Source organism: Octodon degus, unplaced genomic scaffold, assembly GCF_000260255.1.
Source record: "Octodon degus isolate 3935 unplaced genomic scaffold, OctDeg1.0 scaffold00070, whole genome shotgun sequence".
In the NCBI taxonomy this organism is placed as follows: domain Eukaryota; kingdom Metazoa; phylum Chordata; class Mammalia; order Rodentia; family Octodontidae; genus Octodon; species Octodon degus.
Genome location: NW_004524646.1, coordinates 7,520,466 through 7,545,055, shown reverse-complemented (window position 1 = coordinate 7,545,055; position 24,590 = coordinate 7,520,466). Strand labels below are relative to the sequence as shown.

The 24,590-nt window shown below is 52.3% G+C and overlaps 1 protein-coding gene across 3 annotated transcripts in view; it reads left to right on the top strand.

Moving 5' to 3' along the window:
- Clmn (calmin) overlaps positions 1 to 24,590 on the top strand; it is an 83,589-nt gene that overhangs the window by 35,639 nt on the left and 23,360 nt on the right. For all 3 annotated transcript variants that reach the window (XM_023719686.1, XM_004635172.2, XM_023719687.1), the window contains exons 2-3: positions 20,753 to 20,814; positions 24,212 to 24,307. In XM_023719686.1, coding sequence (XP_023575454.1) covers positions 20,753 to 20,814; positions 24,212 to 24,307 — 158 coding nt within the window. The remainder of the gene's footprint in view (positions 1 to 20,752; positions 20,815 to 24,211; positions 24,308 to 24,590) is intronic.

Sequence of the window (24,590 nt, the reverse complement as noted above, 5' to 3'; positions counted from 1 at the left end):
TTAGGATTCTTGGTGGCAGGTGACATAACCAGGACTCCCTGGAGAGGAGTGCATCTGCCCGTGTATTTCCAGGGAAAGATGCAGAGCCAGCCACTGGCCAGGCAGGGGCAGCTGCACCCCAGGAGAAGGGACGCCGATGGCTTGAGCACTGCTACTTCTGTCTCTCCTCTCATAAATCTCTTGTTCTGTGGCTGGGTTTCCTCTTGAAGAGTCACCTGGTGCAATTCTGTGGCTTCACTCACAGGAGAGACCCCTGAGTCCAGAATTCCCTGGCCCTGCAGGCTGAGTGACAGAGAAGGGTGGGTCATGGCTTGGAAGGTGGAGTTGTAGTGGGACATGGAGGGGCCGCACCCCCCAGGAGTCCGGACACCGGGACAGGGAGCACACAGGCAGCTGCCAAGAAAGGGCACCTGAGCACACGACGCTGCCGAACCCAGGAAGACAGACTGGAACAGCTTGCCAAAACACCGGCTCCAGAAGTGTCAGCGCTCTTCTCCCCCCACCCCGCCACTTAAGTAGTGACAAGTTACTGGAAAGAGGAGGTTAGTTTGAGTACATGAGGTCCAGTTCAGTATCATCAGCACTTACCAGATAATTGTTCTCTGAACAGACTATTTCACGAGGAACCTGTTGGGTCCATGTCACAGAAGAGCTTCTCTCATCAAAGTGGGTGGTTTTTGCTACCAAGAGGATGACACAGGATCTGTTTTGCAGTGGAGAGAGGAGGACAGTGAACCAAAGCAATGAGAAATCATTCCTCATCTAGGGCAGCTATTCAGCAGCTGTTCCCTTAGATGGGCAGTGTTGTGACAGGGCAAGAGGACTGTCAATTTGGTTGGCTTGAGAGCTCCCCCAGGGCATCAGTTTCCACCCTGACATTCCTGTCTTGGAGCAGGTCTGCCGTGGATCCAGTCCCCTAAACCATGAACCGGATTGAACTTCTCCTCCAAATTGTGGGTGCCAGGTATTTGGCCCCCACAAGGGGAAAGCTGACTGATGCAGGTATGACTAATGGCCTCACTTTGTAGTTCATGCAGAGGAACCTTCGGGATGGCCTTTAAGGCTCTCACTGAGTTCACGTCCTTTCCAGTTGTTCCTGAATGTACCCCCTACCGCTCTCCCAGGGAGGTTTGGCTGAGGAAGGCCCCGGTCATTATCAGCCGCTTCCTGCCACTCACTGTGGAGAAAGCAGTCATGGGAGTCCGCTCCCCCTCCCTGTGGGCGCCCCACTGCCTCCCACCATCCGCAGATAACCTGTCTGCAGTGTGCTGCAGTCTGCCCACCAGCCCTCCTCTCGTGGCCCCCAGTGTCCCTACATCTGCTAGGCCCTGTGACTGCTATGTGTCCTGTGTGTCATTGTTCAGCTTGATTTCCTGATGAATAGATAAAGGGACCTCAAGCTGGTCTGCTTTCTGGTGGTTTCCATTGTCTTGCATAGCTGTGTGGTGAGGATGGGTCCTCAGCCAGCTCATGGTGACCCCCATCTTGGGCCGGCACCAAGTGGGGGTACAGGTACCATGGGGTTGCATAGAGAAGAACAGAGCCATTTTCCCCTCGCAGACTCATTGTCGCCCACGAGACAAGGAGAACCCATCCTGTGAAGCATTTGTGAAGCCTGGTCACTTTGCTGCTTTGACCATAGAATTGGGTTCTTGGTGATGCCGGGAGTGGGTGACAGACCTGGTGCAGTGTGCTCCTGGAGAGGAATGTGTGTGGGTGTCATTTCCCCGATAGCCACCCTGTCACCACCTTGTAAGCTGGTGGCCACACAGCTTAAAATACAGGTCTGTCCTCGCCTAGCTACAGGACTGCAAGCCGAGTTACCTAACCTCTCCATGGCTCTGTTTCCACAAGAGTTAAAATGAAAGAAATAAGGAAAAATAGAGCTAGGACTCAAAAACCTCTAGCAACGCAGTTTAAAAGAGAGACCTAAAGTAAGAGTAGCACTCTTTACACCTGCTAAGCAGTTGAGATCTAGAGAAGGGCACTTGACCTGGAGAGGAGCCGGAAGCTGGCTGGGAGAAGTGGGCTGGCCTGGAAAGGGCTGCGGCTGCCAACCTCTGAGGCAGGAGAAGGAGGCCGTGGCTCATGGAAATAAGTGGCTCATGGAAATAAGTGGCTCATGGAAATAACGCCAGGAAGAAGGTGAATTTGTGAGCCCCACCCAATAGAGCTCTGGGGCGTAAGCAACAGCAGCGAATCCTGTCACCTTCCTGTAGGCTGGAGTCTGGGATGGAGGTGTGGCAGGGCTGGCTTCCTCAAGGCCCCTCGCTCTGTGGGATGGGGATGGCCACCCCTTGCTGCCTCTTTATGTGGTCATCTGGTGTGCACTTGTGTTCCTGTGTGTCCAGATTTCCTCCTCTGTGACACCAGTTTGCCCAATGGGATTCAACACCTAGATCTGTCAGGGGGACACATGTGGCTCCAGACCCCCAGGTAGCTGATGGAGGCTTGAGCATGTGTGTGTGTGTGTGTGTGTGTGTGTGCATGCACACGCACCCATAGAGCACCATTCAGCCCCACGCAGTAGTGTGGCTTTCTGTACACATCTAATGTGTTGTGTGGACAAAACATGCATCAGCAGATGGCAAGTGTGTGTCGTGCCCGGACCACTCCACTCCAGCGGAGCACTAGAGCCCCTGTGCTTCCAAGGATCGGTGACGCGGCCAGGCCAGCTGCTCCTGCAGGCACTGAGTGCTACGTATCTCCAGTCTTTGGGTGCTAGCAGCCCCGGGCCATGGTGCTGTGGCTGTTGAGATATGTCACCCTCATGAAGCTGTCTGGAGGGGACACCTGTGATTGTCATCTCTATTGCGTGGGTGGGGACAGATATCCAGACCTGAGACTGCCAGGCAGAGGTCCTACCAGGAGGGATGCAGACCTCGTCCACCCTGACAGCAGGTCTTAAGCCTGCCCTCTAGGCGACTCAGCCCTCAGCCAGGCATGGGATTCCCCACCTGCAGATTCCTAGGCTTCTCTGGGTGGCATTTATTTGCATCCTGCCCCAGGGGACTTGTCATCAGGGTGTGCTGGGGAAACAATACACTACAGGACACATAATTTACAGGATTGTTTTATAATGGTCACTCAGGGTCAAATTCAGAAGCGTACAGGAAATCTATCCACAGATAAAGACCCAAAGAATCCAGCTGAGGGCCTGGATCCCAAAGCAGGGTCCTGTATGAGTCTGGCTGAAGACCTGGAGCCCTTGACAATGTCCTCCACGAGTCCAGCTGGAGTCCTGGAACCCACGACAGTGTCTCATGCAAGTCTATATCAAGGATCTGCACTGGGAAGTCCCAGAGGTCAGGGGTGGAAGCCAGAAAGTGTGTGCCAGTGGGGTGAAGGAGCCAGGAAGTGACACTCAACAAAAGAACTAGAGCTCCCCTGAAAAGGACCACAGCCCTTCTCAGAGAGAGTGAGGAAGTCCCGAGCTCCTCCAACAGTGAGAACAGCCAAGTTCGTATCAGGAAAGCCAGCGTGGCAAACTTCTCCAGGAGAACCGGCAGCCCTAAGAGAAACAACAGTCCTCTAACAGCACCTCTCCTTCTTCTCCAGTTCTCTTTTTATGCTCTTGGCCGTGATCCTCGGGGGGCCTCCACACTGATTCAGTTCAGCTGGGTGTTATTAGCTGGCCACCCGTTGTCAACCTACCACAAGCCTTGAGGCTGGAAGCTGCATTAATGAGCATCCCAGAGTATTGTCTTTTAAGGGAGGGATTTGCATCCAAGGACCCTGTGCTGAGCTACGTCCCCAGCCCTTCTTTTAAAAATTTGAGACAGGTCTCATTAGGTCATCCAGGATGTGCTGGAACTTGTGTGCATCCTCCTACCTCAGTTTCCCAGAATATTAAGATTATAGATGTCCAAACCTAGCCCTGCTTCTAGGACTTTCTTACAGTATGACCAGACAGTGTGAAGTGAGATTGGCCTGCATCTTCCAGCACATCAGTGAGACTTGATCCACTTTCCTAACTGTGACAACCTGAGGAGGGCACTTTCTTGCTCAAGCTAACCTCAGCACCTGTGAGCTAATGAAGTCCTTACGAGGTGGGCCTTGAAGTGGAATCCTGTGTTCTCACTTCCTGGCCAGCCAGGGCAAGTTGGAAACTGGAGAAGTAGGCACTGTGGGTCTCATTTTTACAGGTGTGGTAAACTGAGGCACCCAAGGTCCTGCCTGGGTAGCACTCACTTTGTGTGGGCATAAAGTGCCGTCCCCTATCTCCTATCTTTCCAGTTTGGGTGGGTGGGATCACCATGGTTGTTGAGTGTGGGAGGGTTTGTGTCCAGCGAGTTAGCTGAACTGCTGGGGCTGAGGAACAGCCTCCACGCAGAGCCCCTTGAACTTCGGAAAGCTCCGACACTTAAGTTCAGCACAGGGAGAAGCTACCATTAAAACCAGCCAGAGCAAGAGATGCATAGGGCATGTCGCAGTTATTCTTCGCTCTTTGCTGGGACAAAATACCCCACACCCAAAATTAAGGAAGGAGAGGTTTATTTAGGTCACAGTTTGTGGAGGTTTCAGTCTATGCTCAGCTGGCTCCCAGGCAGGGTGGCTCAGGGCAGAAAGCAACAGTTCACGGTGGCGGAAAACAGCAGACAGCAGAGGAAGCAGCAGCAGCTGCGGTGTCTTTCAGGCCTCTCTCTTCCTTCCATGCTGACTGCGAAGAACAGAGCTCCTCTGAAAGGGCAAGCCTGCCTCAGCCCCCTTATATACCCTTAAGTGCTGAGTCACTGGAGCTCAGGGCCTCGGCCCTAGGGCATGGAGTCACGGAGCCATCCAGCCAAGCTTCTGATCCCTCAGTTGACTCTACTCTGCAGTCTCGCAGGCCATCATGGGGCCAGCCCCAGATGCCGCCCAGGTTGCCCGACCCCATCCTCACCCTGGGCTGCTTTGGTTTTCCAAGCTTTCAAAACATTCATTAGTTCCACCCTCCTTCAGAGGGCCTGCTTCTCTCGGCACCCTGGTGTGCCTTTGGTAATTTCCGGCCCCTCGGAGAAGGAAGGACCACCCTGAACCTGTAGGTTGTGGGGCCAGAATCCCGAGGGCTGAGGAGAAGAGGCGCAAAGCCAGATTGAAGCCTGGAGGGAAGTTATTTTTCAATCAAGTCAGGCTTTGCCTTGCTAATCCCCCTCTGCAGGAGTCCAGGGCAGAAAACTCCTCTCAGCATGAAGACCCAAGGCCTGCGTCTGGCCCAGGACCCGCACTTAGAACCGGGGCCTGCAGCTGTGAGAGGAGCAGCAGGGAAGGACTGTGCCTCAGGAAACGTGCAGGCCCCCAAGGGTCCCAGGGCCTCCTTAGGAAAGACGACTGCACTGGGTGGGGAGGGACAGGGACCTTCACGATCCATGAGCGCGGATTTGCCTCAACACTAGAGTGGCCCCTTTTGCCTGGGTGGTCCTGAGTGCCCACATACCTGTCTCTGTGGGCCTCGCTTTCCTCCTCCATAAGCTAGAAATGATGCCCAGCTCACAAGGTGACCAGTGCAGCGCACGGTTCTTAGTAAGTAGAGGGTCCTCGCTTTCACCCCCAAAAGTCCTAGCTGACCTTTGGGGTTGGGTGCCAGGCGCTCCTCATTCTAAAATAAATGAGTTCTGCTTCAGAAATTGAAGACATTCGGGCTCGGATAAGTAGGGAGCAGTGTGTTTTGAGGAGCGCAGCAGCTGCCCGCATAGTGACACTTGTGGGCTGGTAGGAACATGGGATCCACTTCGCAGCCGGAACAGTCAGACCCTGTGCTCAAAGCAAATGTTGAATGCGGTGCCTGTCTTTCAAACATGCAGGATGGCGACTGCTGCTTCACCAACACCGCAGAGAGCTGTGAGGATGATCTTTGGCGTGCGCACATGTGCACGCGCACACACGCACACACACACACACACACACACACACACAGGAGAGCACCAAGTGCAGATGCTAAATGCATGCGCCTCACCCCGTGGGAAATAACAAGTGCACTCAGGAAATCTAGAGGTTAGAGGAGGTGACGTTCTCTCCCCAGGGACCCTGGAGCACATTTCCTGTTCTGTCATTAAGGACCAGCCCGTCCTAATGCCTTTTCAAGAGCTCCCTGGCAGTTGCCACCTTTGCCGGTGCATTCCACCCCCACCCCTGCTCACCCCCCACCTACACACACCCACCCACACACACACACACACACACACACACACACACACACACAGGGGACTCATCGTCCTGAGTGGTTGGCCAGTCCCTCCACTTTCTCCAGACCCTGAGCAGTATACACTATTTACAGCTCTTGCTTAGGTCTTAATCTCCTGCATTCATTCCTTCTTTGTGCCCCGAGGCTAGATGCAGGCTTCCTGGTTTAGCGGGGTGACCTCCAGGCGAGTTAATCTGCAGAGGTTTAGAAGGTGGAAGACACTGCTCAGCTCTCCAGGATATGCAGTTGTGTCTGTTTCTGGCTTTCAGCTCCGCAACCACTGCTTACTAAATTTGGTGGCTTTGTGACAGAACTTAGATGTTGTGGGGAGCATAAAGAGGGAGAGGACCTCACAGACAGCCCGGTGTCCGCATTTGGGCTGCTGAGCCATCCTGTCTTCAGTTATTTCCTCTGACTTCCTGAGAGAATGGGGGTGAAAGAATTTTTCAGATTATAAAGTGTTAGACAAGTAAATGCACAGGCCCCTAGGTGTTTATGCATTAAAATGCTTGTTATGGGAGAAACAATTGGGCCTAGACTAAATATACAGCCGTAGGGATAAGGTAGGGTAGTGCTCTGTTTACTGTCACGGATGATTGGTCTCCAGTAACAGAAGGCTGTCTGTTGAGTTCGTTAGCACTGTGTTCAGCTTAAGTAACCAGCAGAGCACGGAAGGCCCAAGATGGTGGGCGGGACATTTCTGGAGCCCAGCAGAGCCATGGAGAACTAGCCCCTCTTCCTTGGTCCTCGTCTTTAGCAGTGGCTGCTGTGTTTTCAGGCTTCACAGTTCCATTGGAGGAAAGCAGAGGGTTTAAAGGCAATGAGACACATACCATGTTCTTTGTACTGTGGCAGAGAGCATTGTGGGAAGGTTCCCCTCACCCCATTTTCATTTCCACCTCATTGGCCAGACTTTGTCACATGGCAGCCCTTAACTGCAAAGAATGTTCCGGAATGCTAATATTTAAACTAGGAAGATTAGGGCTGGGGAGATAGCTCGGTGGTCTAAGTGCCTGCCTGGCAAGTGCAAGGACCTGGGTTCGATCCCCGGTACCACATTCTGTAGTGGCCCTGGAACCCCAGGTACATGGAACCAGCCATTGAAACCAGGCCTGGTGGCACACGCCTATAATTCCAGTGGTGGGGAGGCTGAGACAGGAGGATCATTATGAGTCTGAGCTACGTCGCAAGACCCTGTACTAAATAAATAAATAGGTTTAAAAAAATTAAACTAGGAAGATTGTGGATCCCAGATTGGGATTTGTTAGTTAGGGAGAAGTAGAAGTTGACCAGCGTGCCACGGCCCGCAGCATTAGCTGTCCATCATCCCTGCAAGCCTGCCTTCCACCCACACGCTTGACCCACCTCCCTCCCAAGGTAGGACAGCACAGAGGTCTTCTGCTCTTGCGACCAATCCTACGGCCAGGGGCAGGAGGGCCTGCCAGTTTCCCCACCAGGAGGGCTGTGTTGGGCTTCTTGTGGTTGTGCACTTGAACTCAGCCAGAAGGCCCTGAAGCAGTTTCTTATGCTGTCACCTCAAGTGGGAGTCACAGCACAGCCGGTGCACAGTAATGAAGACGTGCCCAACAGCCGCTGCACCGGCCATTCTGGACAGGCCACCAGCAGAGCCCACTGCGCAGAGCACCAACCTGTGTGCACAGTGTGGTCAAGATACATAGAAAAGCAACCAAAAGAAAAAAGGAAGACTGGAAAAGAGTATGTTGTTTTACTGTAATTTGATCCATGTGGCGTCTTTCCTGTCTGCTGTATTTTCTGGTTGTGTTTTTTTTCCTCTATTGTAGACATCTTAATGATTTTATAAAGAGATGGTTTCTTTGTCACATTAACATGTGAACATTTCTGCATGGATACTGGCTAGAACAAAAAATATTGTGGCAGACAGTGCATAGTAACTTTTGTGATAAAACTTAGTATTTCGGTCTATTATTTCAGTTTCAATGAAATACTCTTGCTTTTTCAATGAAAAGCAAGTTACTTTTGAACTTTGAAGACCTTGTTCTATTGTTGGAGAAGTTGTGGGCAAAAAACAGACCAAAATATTCAAAATTGTGACTAACCCGACCTCTTGGAGTGTGCAGAGGGACTTCCCGCCCCCTGCCAGTTAGCTGGCAGTTCAGAGGGGGTGACCCAGGTGGGAAGAACTGAGCGTGGCTCTGTGATGATTCCTGTCCTCGAAGAGAGCCGTGAGTGCCATCTGGGGTGTCAGGCCAGGTGAGGTCAGCAGGCCATGCTGCGTAGGGGCCAAGGGCCTGAGCTCTGGGGCCCGGCTGGATTTGAAGCCCACTTCTGTCACTTGCTCGGTGGCTGACCTGCTTCCTCCCTGCCTTGGTTGTTACAGCAGTGAAATGAAGGTTGGAAACGTTCCGGTCAAGGACTCTGTTCTGAGACATTCATTGGTTGATCTATTTCATTGGTTCATTGGTTGAACCATTCATTGGTTCCTCTGTTCTTCTTGGCATTTTGCATGTTTCTAGGTATTGGTTTTGGTTCTATGTTCAAACTTTCAAGCTTATTTTATTGTTTTTAACAATAAAACAATAATTGGCTCAGGATCCTACATCAGCGTGTAACTCGGGCCCCTCTGTTACCTTCTCTATTCACTTACAGTTTGCTGTTGGAGAAATTTGCAAGATCGTTTTTAGTTTCAACCAACAGAAACCCATGAGCAAAATTCAGCTAGAAAATGAGGTTTGCTTTGGGCGGGCCGGGCACAGTCCTCAGGTCATGCCGGGGCAGGCCTCCTTCCCATGCCTCTGCCCTCTCCTCCTCTCTTTTACTTCCCCATCCCATCTTTCTGCTTCCAACTCATGCGACAGCGAATGGCCTTCACGCCATCCCTGCAGTCTAAGGAACCGGCCAGATGGAGGCCAGAATCAGGCCCTTTCTGAATTCCCGAGGAAGCGTCACCATCCTTCCTCCAGTGACTGACAGACACATTGGCCTCTGGAGTGCCTGCCCTGCCCACGTGGAAGAGCACAGTGATGACACCTGCCTCCTACGGTGGCCAAGTTAGAGCAAAGGATTCAGTCTGTGCAGTACCCACAGTGATCTGCGACAAGCAGGGCTGAGGTTCAGAAGCCCCCTGGGCCAGTGCAGTGTGGGTGGAGGTACCACGCCGAGCTCTGAGTATCCACCCAGTCCAGTCTCTAGGGCTCAGGCCTGTGCATTCCGCCTAGGGTTGTCATTTGCATTAGCATGCCTGGAAGAACTGTGACAGCAATCCCTGGAGCACAAAGAGGGAATCAACAAGAGTCTCAGCGGCAACACCTACAGCTGCAGGAGAATGTGGCACCTCTTGCCTTTCCATGTCACAGCTGGCAGTCTGCACCTCTCCTGCCCAGGATGCAATTGAAATTCACACTGGTATCACTTTTACTGGTGGGTAGAAACTGCCAGTGGGGTTTCTTTTTTTTTCTTTTTTTCTTTTTTCCAGAACCGGGGATTAAACTCAGGTCCCTGTGCTTACCAGGCAAGTGCTTATTCCACTGAGCCATCTCCCTGGCCCAGTGGGGTTTCTTGTCAGGGTCCCTGTCACCTTTATTTGGAAGGAAGCAGCAAGCACCTTTGTACCCCGTGTGGATCCATTGGTGCCGTCTCGCTGGGGCCTTCTCTCCTGGACACAGACTCCCCCTGGCTCCCCTGGCCCGTCCCTGCACTTAGCACTGGCCTGCAGCCCTGGGGCCCAGTCAGAAACCCAGCCTGGGGAGCCATGTGGCCTGTTGGTCTTCCTGTGCACATGAAAACACTGGGACTTTTGAAAGACAGCTGTGCTTAAAAGTGCAAATCAAGGCTGTTGTCCTGAGATTGTATGTGTTTAATCTCAAATTAGCTGGAGCAGGAGGTCCAACAAATTGGATCTGTCAAGCTCTGTTGCCGAAGCATGGCCCGCCAGCTTTGCCTTTCTTCTGTAGATGACCCGTGGAAAAGCTCAACCTCAGAAGGGTTTGAGCAGCCCAGCATGGCCCTCTCTCACTGAGCCTAGCCCGCCACCTGCTGGAGTCCCATTCCTGCTCTTGAGTCCCAGTGTCCCTGTGGGCACAGGAAGCATCATCTCTGGCCTGTTAAAGTGGTTGCGAGGACAATGGGCTTTGTCACCATCGCCCCCTCCCTCATCTCCTCCTCACCCAGGGGCTTCGCTCTCATCTGGGGCAGGTTGGCATCTGCTGCCACAGCAAACCCAGAGCAACTGGGGCTGGACTTGGGGGAAAAAATCCCACCACATGCACCAGTCCAACCCGGCACTCTTCCACGGGCAGCTATTCTGGTGACCCTGATCTAGGGACTTGGGGCTCCAGACTCCTTCCCCCTGCAGTTCTACCCTCCTCTGGCTCCTGGGGTCACTCCAGGAGAATGACATGGGAGCTCTGCACAGGGCCACATCAGAAAGAAGCATGCCTGTATGTTATTGGCCAGGACTCGGTCATGTGACCTCATCCAGCTGCAAGGGAAGAAGGCAAATGTCACATGACCATGTGCCTACCAAGAAAAGCAAATAGGTTCTCACAGATATGTACTTAAGCTGTGCCACAGAATGTATGATTTTCTAATTTACCATTTGCGAGGATCCCACGTAGACATCGCTCCCATTAGTGAATGTCTTGATATTTTCAAAACACGATTCTATAAGAATGTTGTGGTTTGTTTTAAATAAAAAAGGGCTTTGGCTTCACATGAAGTTAAGTCAGTTTTTTTCTTTCTTTTTTGTTTTTTTTTGTTTTTGGCTCGCAGCAAGGGCGGGTCTGGTAAGACAGGTGGAGGTGGGGATTGAACCTCGGTATCCTGCACCTGACTGCATTTGCATGAGCAGGCGCTTAGACAACTGAGCTAATTGGCTGGCCCTCTAAGTCAGATTCTTTACTGCAGGACTTATCAGGGACTTAAGCATATCAATCATAAATATTTATGAGATGGAACAGAGTAGTCCATATAAAACAAACTTTTTAGGCTCTTTGTTTTTTGAGAGGAATTTTAGAACTAGTGCTACACATAATATTGTTTGGAAAATACTACTATAGAAGTTATATTAGTATTCAGAAGTTATATTAGTATTCGTTTGGGGAGGACATTCATAAAAACATTGACATGAGAAAAGAGCCATCAGAATTGGTAGGTCTCGAGGGCATGGGGGTGCACACCTGTCATCCCAGCACTTGGGAAGCTGAGGCAGGACCATCATGAGTTTGAGGCCTGCCTGGGCTACAGAGTGAGTCCAAGGCTGACCTGAGCACATAGCGAGACTCTGCCTCAGCAAACAAACAAAAAACCAATAAAGGTTCTCAGCACAGAGTTTAGTCTGCCAGGATACTGGTGTCAGAGGCCTGCAAGTAAGCCCTCATGAAACCTGAATACTCCTGTCTCCTTTCCTTTCTTTCTTGCCTCCCTCTTCTCCATCCGCCTTCCATCCTCTTTCTTTGTCATTTTTTTCATAGCCTTTCTTCCGTCCTTCCTTTTCAAACCTGGCAGAGAACTCCCAAGAGGACAAGGTCCGTGTCTTGCTATTTAGCGTTGAGCATAGTCATCACAGGCTGCTGGCTGGACGAGCCTGGGAGTAATTTCTCCAGGACCATGTAAATCTCCATCTCAGTCAGTTGTAGCTGGCTGCTCAGGGCAGTCTGGCTGGTTTGGGCCTGTCACCCTGGTCTGCCATCTGGGCCATTGTTAAAAATCCCTATTCCTCAGCTTAGGTTTTTATGGCTGGCTAGCGTCATCTGTCATAAATCAAGGTGGGCTGAGGTTCTACACTGAGGTTAGACAAAATCACTCTCAGGAAAAACTAGAGTGAGATTTTTGTTTTTAGCTGTAGGCATTATATATATATATATATATATATATATATATACACATATATATGTATGTATTTATATATTTATGTATTATATGTGATCTATTTTAATGTATATCTTAAAATGTCATTTGGTATATAATTGGGACTAGCTCTTTGGAACCTGGGGTTATGTGCTTTGGGGCAGCCAAGAGGAGGGTGAGGGGGCAGGCCGTGGTGTATTCATTGGTGGCCCCTGGAGCCTGGGTGAGAATTGGATCTAAGTACGCAGAGGGAGGGAGCCTGGCAGTTTTATGCGAGTCTCTGTGGACGTGTGTTAGGGAGACCACCGGATTCTGCTGGCCACACTATTTAGCTCTTGGCCTTGATGCCTGTGGGGACAGCCCCAGCCTGCACAAGGGGCCAAGAAGAGGAGGCCGAGGAGCCTGAGTGGGAGTGTCAGGGCTCCCGCCAGGGCTGGTCCACTGCTGTCGCACACCCCTGTCTGTCGTTGCATGCCGCTCAGCCTGTGGTCCCAAGGAGGGTTTTGCATTTTATTACCAAAGTCTGATAAAAGGGACCTGGGTCAGAGCAAACATTTGGGGAGGAAAAACAAAGGAAATGAAATGCAAAATCACGGCTGGTGAGGACCACATGGAGTCCTTGACTTTAATACTGCCAGAGCTGTTGGGGGAAGTGGCCCCCGGGAGTCGGAACCAGAGGACCTCAGCCTGCTAGGCCTGAAGCCTGGCCCCTCTGCTGTTTAAAAAGAAATTGCCATTTAATTTGTTTCTGAGTTTTATTTCTCAAGTGAGCCAGCATGAGGCCGTGGAATGAGACTGTGTTTCTGGGAGGTGTTGAAAGATGGGAAGAGGGGAGAAACCATGGCGTGGGGCTGGCTGTGCCAAGCGAGAGCGCAGCCCTCCTCCTGGGATGCAGGGCCCCCCCCCCCCACTGGCTTCTCATGCACTGTGGGGAGGAGGGGGCAGCCAGGTGAGCGGCTGGAGTGAGCCTGCTGAGTGAGTCACAAAGAACAAGGAAGATGCTTGGCCAGGGAGGAGAAGGAGGATCCAGGGTAGTGGAGGAAATCCGCTCGGAGCAGAACGGGAGGACGCCCAGGCAGTTCCGCTCGATGTCTGTGGGAATGCGTCCTGGGCCCCTGCTATGAAGTGGTGTAGCGTTGGCGTAGACTCCACACCTCTCCCTGTGTGCTTCATCACTCCAGATGACTTGTGACACCCAGTATGATGCAAGTTGTCATGCCACCTTCCGTGTTCAAATGAAAAGTGAAAGCCTTCAGCGTGTGCATATTCAGCATGTGCAGTTCTTTGCCAAATTTTTTGATCTGTCTGAATTCACGCGTGCAGAGGCTGCAGGGGTAGAGGCTCAACTATGTGCAGTCACTTAGGCATGAGGTTTCTGGAGTGGAATCATCAGAGGAACTGCAGTGACTGTCACCAGCAGGGGCTGCTGTGCCCCCACCCCTGCCATGCCAAGATGGCTCTCTGCAGCTCTGTGTCTTGCGGGAGGGACCACCTGAGCATAGTGGCCCATGCACACCAAGGTCCCCACCCCCCGCCGAAAACAGGAGTGAAGGTGGAAAAGCGTGGAGCCTCCTGCACCCCACCTTCCCACCTTGCTGAAGGTGAGGATAGGAGGCAACTTTGTCCTCAGATAACCTTCCCAAGGGGCAGCCACTCCCTCGCTGCCAGATGACCTTGCTGTCCCAGCCGTGGCATAGGGAACCCCCTACACAGGCACATATAAGTCCCACCACATGCACCTGGAGTCCAGGTGAGGTCACTTGCCCTGCTACCCAAGCTCTGACGCAGCTCTGAGGTGCTGTGCTGCAGCTACCATGTCGACGTATAAAAGGTTTGGCTCATGATGCTGGCTAAAGGAAGGCCAGCTATAGGCCCTGAATGTGGGGACATGTCGCAAGCTGTCAGAGTAAATGAGTCTGTGTACTGTGTTTGTCATCTGGTCCATCGTTAGATGACACACACACCACAAACAAAGATTTGGCTTGGCTCCTGGCTTCAGGGATTCAGTCCATGGTCAGCAGGCTGCATAGCAGGAGCATCATGACGTAATGAAGGGCACAGTGGAGCAGAGCAGCTCACCTCCTGGTGGCAGGAAGCAGAGCGGAGGGCCAGGGCAAGAGGAGAGGGGGCCAGGGACCAAATAGAGTTTCCAGGGCCCTACCTCGGTGGCGCACCCAGACACGCTCGGAAGCGTACTTTCCTAATCTCTTGAGCAGCTCAGGAGTCTGCAAGGACACGACTGAGCCTGGCCTTTCGCTGAGCAGCTTGTATGCACACAGCACCCTGGCTTCGTCACTGCTTAGCGGCTCCAGGACAGAAACCTGATCTTCGTCTCATAGAAAAGTCTCGCTCAGGGAAGTCGAGTGATATGCGCAGGGTGAACAGGAGTGGCACCCGTGACGTTGCCACATGTGCCGCATGCCCAGCACCAGCTAAGGTCTTTGACTGCTTTGCCCTTGCAGGCCCCATAACTGTCCCGCCCCTCTTGCTCTCTGTCACCTGCCGATACACCTTCCCCACTGCCTAATGCCCTAAAGAACAACTGCCGCCAGCATTTGCCACTCTGGCATGGTACAGCCCTTAGCTGGCTTGGTAAGCCAGGTCTGAAAATTTGACCCTCGCAACTCCTTATAGGAGGTTCTCTGTACCTCCTTGTACAGAGGAGGAAACTGAGGCCTGAGAACTGTGTGTTCTCATCCAGGGCCACTCAGAGGGGACTGTTGGCAGAGCCCCCAGTTCACTGAAACTTTTTTGTGCCCCATGGGGGCGTGGTCTGAGCTGGGCGATCACTTTGTAGTGTGAGGTGATCCCACGAACGCCTCTGAGGTTCTTCACCACCAGCACTGGGGCCATTCTGGGCCAGACGGTTCTGATTTGGGGGGTTGTCCTGGGCACTTAGGGTTAGGGTTACTGGTAGGAGTCTGAGGGCCTCCCCTACCCCATCAGTGGAGTATACTCTTGACTTGTTACAGAAGAACATTTCAGGACTGTGAGAGGGAGGCAGAGAAAGGTTCGTTAAAGATGTGCACACTCAGACTAGAGTGTGGGTCCTCGAAGGAAAGCGGCACGCTGTAGTCTGCGGCCAGAAGCACCTGTGTTCCCAGAGGGACTCTGGGATATGTGTCCTCGATATCACCAGGTTACCCATGTGTGGGGGAGGCTAGAACACAAACAGTTTGCATGTGTGTGAAGTTCAGGAATCTGTTTGCTTGAGGACGGAGTTGTGGGGTTTGAGAATCTATAGTTTGGGAATGAAAATTAAAAAAAGATCAATTATAGGTGAAGAGCAAGGGCACAGTGAAGGCTTAATGCATCTTAGTGAAGGTTTAATGCATCTTTGGGACTTATTTATTCATATCTGGAAGGAAAAAAGCAGTGTAGCCTTGGGTGACGTTCTGTCCTGAAGCTGTAATTTTTGTGAAAGAGCAATTTTATCATTGTGACTTTCTTGGCCTCCCTTCTCCGTATCTGTGTCTTCTCAGTGCCACGTAGGCAGAGTGCTGGGACTCATCTTCTGTCTCTCCCTGAGAGATGTCTGCTAGCTATGACAATCAAAAGCCAGCTCCAGATGTCCTCCAGTTGTGACAGTCAAAAGCGAGCTCCAGATATCACCATGTGGTCCCAGGGGCGGTGCTCCTGGCTGAGAACCAGGGGGTCCCCATGCCTTGTGGAATCCCAAGCATTGATGACAGGAGAGGGAAGCCAGGAGGCTGGAATGCTTCCTGGAGGTGCCCCCAGGGGATTTGTGACAGCCCATCTAGAGGGGACACAGGTGACACTGGGGCGCATCTGCCTGGAGCATGGCAGCCGGAATGTGAATGCTGGTGTTCTGTGAATGGCCCTGGTACTTCAGCTCCCCGGCCTCAGCCTCCTTATTTGCAAAACGAGGCATCTCTATACTGGCTTTATATGCATGTGGCAAGTTTATGAAAGGCTCAGCTTTCACAGGAAATGGTGGCCTCTGCCTGTGGCCTCTTTCAGTCCTGGTTGATGAAGCCAAAAACAGTCCTTGTCCCTCAGCCAACACTGCAGCTCATACCCAAGGCTGTCCTGGTGCCCAGGTTCTGAGAACTGCCCCCAGGGCCTCCGCCAGCCCAGCCCGACCCCTCACCCCGAGTGAGTCCTGCATCCTCACAGCGAGCCAGCGATGCAGCTACCGTGGGTCGAACCCCCTTGTCTTCCTCTTCCCTCCCGCCCAGCAGGTCTCTGAGGCTGTTATCCAGTGGCCCCCAGTGGGCAGGTCCAGATGAGACCTCCTAGGCCCAATCATCAGGAGAATCGGGTCCCTCAGCCTAGGAGCTTGGTGACCAAAGCCATCATCAGGAAGAGCCGGTGGACAAAGATAGGAAACGACTCTCTTGCCTGGGCCCCCTAGACATTCCCCGTCTGATGTCATTGACTGAACCTAAGAACCTTTCCCCGTTTTATGGGCCACAGAGGGGCCAGGTGTGGCTTCAAAGGTCTCCTAGACATTAAGCTAATTTTCTTGTCCTGCTGACACTGAGTCGTCAGCGCCATCATCGATTGCCGCACTGGGTAAATGCAGTTCCCAGGCCTGTCTCAGAGTTTGAACCTTCAGATCTAGTGGAGCCAGAGAACCTGGGGAAGTCTTGCTTAAGTGATCAGTAGGCTGCATGTTGGAAACCAAGTCAGTCTTGATCACATTGAAGTTTGTGTGTGGAAACCTGCAGGTGTCAGGTGTGCGCATGTGCACTACACGTATGTTTTCTCTGGGCATGATGAAATTGCAAGAGATTGTTGTTTCATCTGCACTTTCCTGGATTGTTATGATTTATTATGATGTGTATGTCTTCTCTAATAAGCAAGTAAAACTACCAGGGCTTTGCTCTAGGCAGAGAAGAACAGAACTGTAACAAAGAAACACTGGACAGGAAGTAGGTTTGAGGCAGTGTGGACCTAGGGACACAAGGCCACAAATGAACCTGAGTCCACTCCCCCCGCAAGAGCCATGGCCATCTCTCCCTGGCACCCGGGCTTGACGCTTGGCGGCCTGCAGAAGGGTAAATGTCCCACCTCCCTTTTCAGATGGTCTCTTCTTTGCAAAGCCAGAGCTGAAGTGGCACCTGGGAGTCTGGCCTGGTGGCGTCAAGCCAGGAAGCTGGGCCTCCCTCCTTTCAGCCCCTGTCCCTGGGTCCTGGGCCTGGTGTACTCCCCCACCGGCTGGCTGACACCCTGGCTAGCCAGGCAGAGCTGGGATGGCGATTTTACAACATGGTTATTACTCTATTGCTGCCTAGTAAAGCCACCCTGGCCCCACAAACACTCCCCGAGAAGGCCAGACCCATCCAGAGAAATGGTTTCCTACACCTTTACAACGTGATGGGAAAAAAGGGGCCGTTGAATTTATGGAAACTATATAAAGTTTATGGAGTCTTGGCAGGCCAGAGGAGGACTGTCGGTAGCCTGGGGGCGGGTGTTTTGAAACAGAGAAGGCTGGGCCAGAGCGTCGGCCCCTGTCCAGACTCCAGACGTCGCCCCAAGATCCAGGCGTGCTGTGTGACCCCAGGGACTAGGAAACTGGCTGGGGGAGTGGCTGCTGGGGCTGCTTTTGGGGGCGATCTCCTGTAATCTCTGTGATTTTGCTATGGCGCTGTCCTCATTCTGTAGAGGAACTGGAGGAAAGGATATTTTGAAAGGCATGGAACTTGTCTGAGGTCACAGTGTGAGCCTGAGGCATGTGTGCTGGGGCAGCCTGGGGCGCTCGCAGTCCGGCGGCGCTCTGAGCAGTGCGTCCCTTTTCTAGGTCTTAAAAATGGGATCTTCATACTAGTTCAGTCTGAGGCATGTCTGCTCCGTGTCATTTGGCCTCATCGCCCCCAGATGACCTCCCTGATCGCTTCTGTGTCAAAGCCCAGGTGTGCAGGTTTGTCCAGAGGTTGGTGCCAAGTCAGGACAGGGCTTGAATGCACGATCTTTGACTTCAGGACCACAGCATCTCCATGTCCTCTGGCCCCTCTTAGGGCCCTGGAGGAGCCACTGTGGAGCGGGGAGGCCCCTCCTCCTCCCCGCAGGGCTCTGGCCACTCACCACTTGCTTCTTCTGGCACGAGGGCCTTGCAGCATCCACATCTTCCCTCTCCTGCCTGGTCGTGAATTCTTGGAGTGCAGATTCCGTGAATGCTTCACTCTCCATCGCTGATTGTGCCTACAGAGCCTGGCATCGTTCCCAGCACATAATAACCACTGCATAAGTATTAGCGGGGCGGGGGTGGCGTGGAGGGGTGGATAGATGGGTAGATGGGCAGGTGCACAGACAGAAGAGGGGGGGGTGGACGAACGCTTGGATGGAGAAGGTATGTGCAGACCAACAATCACCCACCTCCAAATTCACACCCTTGAGGGAAGTTAAAGCAGCAGTCTGACCAGGTTCTCACAGGCTTTTACTAAATGCACTTCTGTTCCGGGGTATATACTCCGCTGTCTGCAAGGCCAGGTGGGGAAAACCAGTCTGCATGTTTGAGTGTGTGTGTAAATGCTTTACAGTCCCCATAAAGTTGCTTAAAGACAGGTGGGGGTGCAAATATAAACGTGGGCAGCCTTTGGGGAGGGCAGTTTGGAAGTAGCTATTAAAATTTTAAATGTGCCTACCACTGAGCCGAAGCAGTTCCACTTTGGGTTGTGAGGGATGAGGACTGCATTCATGTTTGTGCACAGAGACCCACGGGCCCAGGCACGCGCGTGGGGATGCTTGCCCCTGTGTCACTCGCAACAGCGATAGATCCTTCGCCTCGGAGGCAGGCAGCTCTCAAGGGGGGCTGACGGGCTACTCCCCAGGCTTCCGGAAGTCTGTGACTATGAATCCTCCTGCAGCCTCCCATCGCTGCCACCTCCACTTCTTTTCTCTCTCTCCTTCCTCCCCACGAAGCAGCTTACTGGAATTAGATCTTTAATTCTTACACCCACTTGCTGGTGAGGGACCTTCCCTTTCAGAAAAGGAGAAAAATGAGAGGAAAGCAGTTACGAGGACAATTACTGTCTGCCAACTTTTCGATTAAAAAGATTCAAAAGTGTAATATTAAAATGTGATTTACGGAGGCCAAGAAGAGAAAGCACTGTCATCCTCCTAGGAAGCCCATAGCCTTTTTCCTCCTGCAGGAGATATTGGGCCTCATTTTCTGTGAGGTGTGAGATGGCATCCGTGGTATGCTCTTCCGGTATGTGGAAATCCAGACCTGGCGATTGAGGGGTAGCCCGGCTCAGCCCTTTTGGGGAATCTTCCTGAGAGGCATGGGAGCTGGAAGCCCTGGGAACTGTGACCTCTGCGGGGATGAGGTGCAGGTCCTCCAGGGGCTCCAGACGGCGCAGCAGGGAACTCTGGAGGGGCAGAAGCGAAGGAGCCCGCATCCCCGCTGGGCTCTGTCTCAGCTCTTCTCTGCTTAGCATCTTCATCTGAAAAATACGGATGATAACCCTGCTGATGGTACAGCCTCCGGCAAGCGTGACACCCCTCTGGCCCCACATGTCACATCTGGAGCTTGTCACAGTGTCTATCTGGGGTTGTAGCATAGGTCAAATTCAGTAGTGCCCTGGCTCGGCCTGGCTCGGCCTGGGCTGCACCACAGATGCTCCTGCCTTGCTGAAGGCACGGTTATTCCTGCGGGCGCCTTGGCACAGCAGCCAGGAGAGCTGCGACTGCAGCCCTGACCTTGCGTCTCCAGGGTGCTGGCCGACGTGGGGCCCGGCTCTGTCCCCCACCAGCCGAGGCCCTGGGCAGCCGCTGTTCTCTCTTAGCCCACTTTGCCCACCTGTGAAACAAGTTTCCACTTGGCAGCGCTGTTATAAAGCTTACAGATTCATAGAGGCAAACAGCCTTTTGTAGATGAGAAGAGGGTCTCGGGGTGGAGTGGAGGGAAAGAAAGGAAAAAAAGGTTACGATGTGATATGTACATATCCCTGAAATGAATGTATTTGGTATGTATCACATACATGTACTGACGAGAAGAAATAAATTAAAAAGAGAAATGGCCTCAGATGTTGGTGGTGCATGATGGGCCTTCACAGCAAAAGCTGCTGGCTAAGGAGCCCTTGTGGGTAACACCAGCCCCTGGACAAAGGAATCCGTTCCCGGCGTACGTCCCTCCACTCACTGTGGCTCAACAGCAGGTGTGTGCAGAGCTCTGCCTTCCGGGAAAGTGGGGAGACTTACCTGGCTCTAAAGAATTAGATACCAAGGAGGGATCAATAGCCATTGTGCCAGGAACTGTGCTGCATGTGGCGTGAGCCCCAGGCATCCTTATAGTGGGGGGTGGGGACCCATGCCAACGTGTCACATTCTTTCTACCATAGTCAGGCTCATCCAAAAGCCCCCAGCCTATTTCCTATTCCTTGACCTCATCCCAGCCTGCCTCACTGCCCTCTACTCAGCTCTTGAGACTTGTCTGGGCCACTGGGAGGTACCCAGCCCTGTTGTCTGAGGGGTTCGTGTGTGTGTGTGTGTGTGTGTGTGTGTGTGTCTGTCTGTCTGTCTGTCTGTCCCACCGCATCCCTGTACTGCTTATCCTGCATAGTTCAGGTGTCTGAAGCTTACTGTAGCTGCAGAGAACATTCGCTTGTGTGTGTCTGAACCCTTGGGTTATGCTGTGCTCCAGGGCTGGGGCTGCTGAAGCCTTGCCTGCCCCTCTGGGAAGGGCGCTCTCCAAGACTCTGTCTGCCATCTGCACGGCATCTCCCAGGGGAAGTGAGGGAAGGATTTTATATCTGCATCATCCCCAGCTATCACCTAATAGCATTTCTTTGTTTTCAGTTGAGAGGGAAAATGTGCAGAAGAGGACTTTTACTCGATGGATAAATCTACACCTTGAAAAGGTGAGTGCTGGAGGTGGGCTGACAGCCGCGTCTGTCGCTGAGTGTGGCACTCCTAGGATGGCATGAGCAGGAGGGGGCTCTGGTTTGTGAGTTTCCGTTTTTGTTTCTGGAGAAAGGTCTCGCTGTGGCTTGGGCTGGTGCAAACTCCCAGGGGTCCTCCTGACTCAGTTCCTGAGTGGTGGGATTATAGGTGGATGCTGTCACATCTGGTGGCTCTGTGGCTTTTGTTGGTGTCATCGTCGTTTGAGTGTTTATGTACGCTGTTTACTGCTGCACACACACCCGTGCAGTCAGCCACCCTCCTGAGAGCGTGAGTGCAGGTAAGGAAGGGGAGTCTTCATCTTTACCCAGAGTCCCATGAGCAGAGAGCAGAAGACACTGATCTCGAGCAGCCCTACACTTGCAGAGGCCCTCAGTGGTCGTGCCGCACCTGAGACCCGCACAGCACTTGCTGGGGTTCCCCGCAGGCTGTTAAGAGGCCCCTGCAGGCACTGGACTGCTCTATCTATATGAGGACTGTGGACATCTCTTAGCAAAACCAGGTTCCCATTCATCGTTGATGCTTAGCAGTGCCTATGGGCATCGTGCGCACAGCGCACCCCACCTGCCAGGTCTCCTCCCATCCTCAGGACACCCCAGATTGCTCTCTGTTGCAGAGAGGAAGAAGCAGAGGCTCCTGTCCAGAGCACAGCTCCCCAGAACTCTTCTGGCTCCTGTGGTGCGCTTAGCTCACTGGCTCTTCTCTTCTGGTTTGTTTCCTTTCTGTGCTCGCTGGCTGTGCAGTTTGGGTTGCCTTTTGTCTGCAGGCTGCTTCTGCTCCCCCCCTCCCCCAGCAGATGAGCCACATCCCCACCGACAGGCGACAGGCGAGCAGCTGCGGGGCAGAGCAGAGCAGGGCCGAGCGAGCAGGAGAGGGGCGCAGCCAGCAGAAGCCCAGAGCCTGCTTCCTGGGAGGGCTGGGCGGCACTGGGCATCCTGCAGTGCTGGTCTCTGGTTCTCCTGTACACAGCCAGGGGCTCATCTCTTACAGAGACCGGAGGCCCCTCACGTTAGGGGTCTTCCTCACATTCCTGTTCTTCTTTTAAAAGGTGTAAGAGTCACTGTCTCCCACTCTTAGAGAAAATCATTGCAGTGATTAGAGAGCCGAGAAAATAAATGGTATTTTAGAAAGAGGAGCTCTTGTCCAAAATTTTGATTCACACGATCCACCTCCAGGTGGGAATATTTCCTGAGCAGGCAGTGACCCTCTGCCCTCTGTCCCTGCTGCAGAATGGGTTAGCACAGCACTGTGTCCTAGGCCACCAAAGTCTTGACCCCTGCAAGTGAACAAATCCACACAGTACATGAAGCATTAGCAATCATTTACCAGCTGGCTTGACTGTTGGTGCATTTTTGGCATTGCCTGTAAAGCGAAGTGTTATTTAAAAAAAAAAAAAAAAGTGGGAGAGACCAGTCCCTAAATTTTAGTTCACCAGAGTCCTAAATTAATGCCTGATGTGTGTCAGCGTGGCTGGAAATTCCTACTGGGGGAATTTTCTCTTTCTTTCTTTTGTTAATTAAAAAATTAAAAAAAAATACAGAAGAGAACAGAGGGTCAATAGCAAATTCCCCCCAGTCACTCACAAACCTCTCTTAGCATTTATCATTTCAAGGGTTTTCTGCTCTGCCAAGCTGCTGCCCCTTTTGTAGGGCAGGTGGGCAGCGCCAGCTCTGAAAATAAATCAGATAACACCTGAAGCTGATGCGTAATAAACAGGGCCAAATTAACAGCCATGTTTCCAAGCCTGAGACTTTCAAGAACAGCCTTTCATGGGAAGGAAACCCAGGAACTCCTTGGTGAATTGGGCTTAACTGCAATTTGAAGGCTGTCAGGAATATTTACTGAGTCTCTGGGCTTCTGGAAAAATTCCCTAATTTACTGAAGGAGTTCGATCATGCAGAAAGCCCTGGGGGAGCTGTTGGTTCGGCCCTAGCAGCCCCTGAACGCTGGGCCGGAGTGTTTGGGCTGGAGCGCTTTCAAGCCCTGCCGGGCGTCCAGCGCAGTGGCACCGGGCCAGGCCCTGTGTGATGCCGCTTCAGGAACGGCCAATGGAAACTATTCCTCAGGTCTGAGTCCAGAGTTGGGCCAGCCACAGCCCGGCTGCTAACTGGAAATTTTGTTAGTCCATTTATCAGCGGCCTCTCATTTTCTGCCGCATTAACGGGAATGAGGTTCGTAAGAGCCTGGTAACCCGAGCTGCTGTGCTCGCTGTGCTCAGGAGTGGAATGCGGAATGTGCCCGAGGAGCTGCGGGAGTTTGCAAAGAAAATACTTTTGCCTTTTGGTTCAAAGTCACTGCTGCCCTTGAAGCAAAGCCCTTTTCTGTGCACCTGTGGGTGGAATTGCCCTGTATTTTGACTAACTGGGGGTCCAGGGACTCATATAAAGTGTAAGGAAATGCCACCTTCCTTAATAAAAATAAAACACGGGCCCTCAGAGGCTGTCCGGGACGGAAGGAGGCTTCCCAGAGGAAAAGGCGGCTGGATGCCGGGGCACTGTTTCCGAGATTTTCCTCCTCAGTGGGTCGCTGGCTGGTTAGGGCTGCCCCTGCACCCCCAAGTCGTGTCTTCTCTGTGAATGCCCAGCCTTCCATTGCCCGAGGAGCAGACAGAGTGTCCGCACCAGCAGCTCTAACCCGGTCAGGGAGGGCCCCAGTTTCATGGTAGAGGGGGCTGGGCGCGCACGAAGGTTGCAGTATCTGGACCCTGCTCCTCAGGGTTCCCTCGAGCCCCAACCATGCTGCCTTAGAGAAATGGCAGCCAAGCTGGTGTGGCTTGCAGAGCCTGGTGGGGAGGGGACTCTATCAGAGCCCAAGGCCCACAGCGTAACTGACCCCCAGCCATGCCATTGACATGGGGATGTGGGTACACTTGGGTTCAGCCAGGGTGGCCCGCTTCAGGAGGTGGCACTATACCTGAAAGCTACCTGACCAAATGCTGGAACCATCACCCAGCTTCTTTGAGACTCAGTTTCCCCAAATCTGAAGTGAAGACCTTTACACTAGATAATTTCCTGTGAGTCCTAGTAAGATTATTTTACCTTCTGGAAGGCTGTCGCGATGTTACATTTCTGTCTTCCCGTTAGCAGGAACAGGGCCGTGGTTTAATCTCAGCATCTGAGAGCTCCGGTCACTTACTCAGTTAGCTCATTGTGGCTGAATCTTCTGCACAGCTCTCCTGCCAAGTGGCCAGTGTGGATATCGTGTCTGGAAGAGACCCCCTGCCTCCCCTGAGGGGCTTTCTTCCCATAGACAGATGGAGATGCCTGAAGTTTCCTGTTGCGTTGAAAGCATCTCTGACATAGTTTTGTAGATTATACAGATCACGACTTAACTCCTTTCTTTCCTCCTCTTCCACAGTGTGACCCACCTCTAGAAGTGACAGACCTGTTTGTTGACATACAAGATGGCAAAATCCTAATGGCTTTGTTAGAAGTCTTGTCTGGGCGAAATCTGGTACGTACCTCACAGGGGGATTAGGAAGAAACAAAATGCAAAGAAAATCACTGCTGAATGAGTCTTTTTTTTTTTTTCACAGCTGATTAATAGGACAGTTTTGATAGTCAATGCACTGTACATTGTTATCTTCTTAGTGCTTGTCCATAGTACAAGAAGCAGACAGGATATCCTGTCCAAACACTGTTAGTACACCTCTTTCTTCTCACTGAATTAAGTGAAAGTAGCTGTAAATTTATCCTATTTTGTATATATAAATACAAAATGATCTTTCCTTTGTATC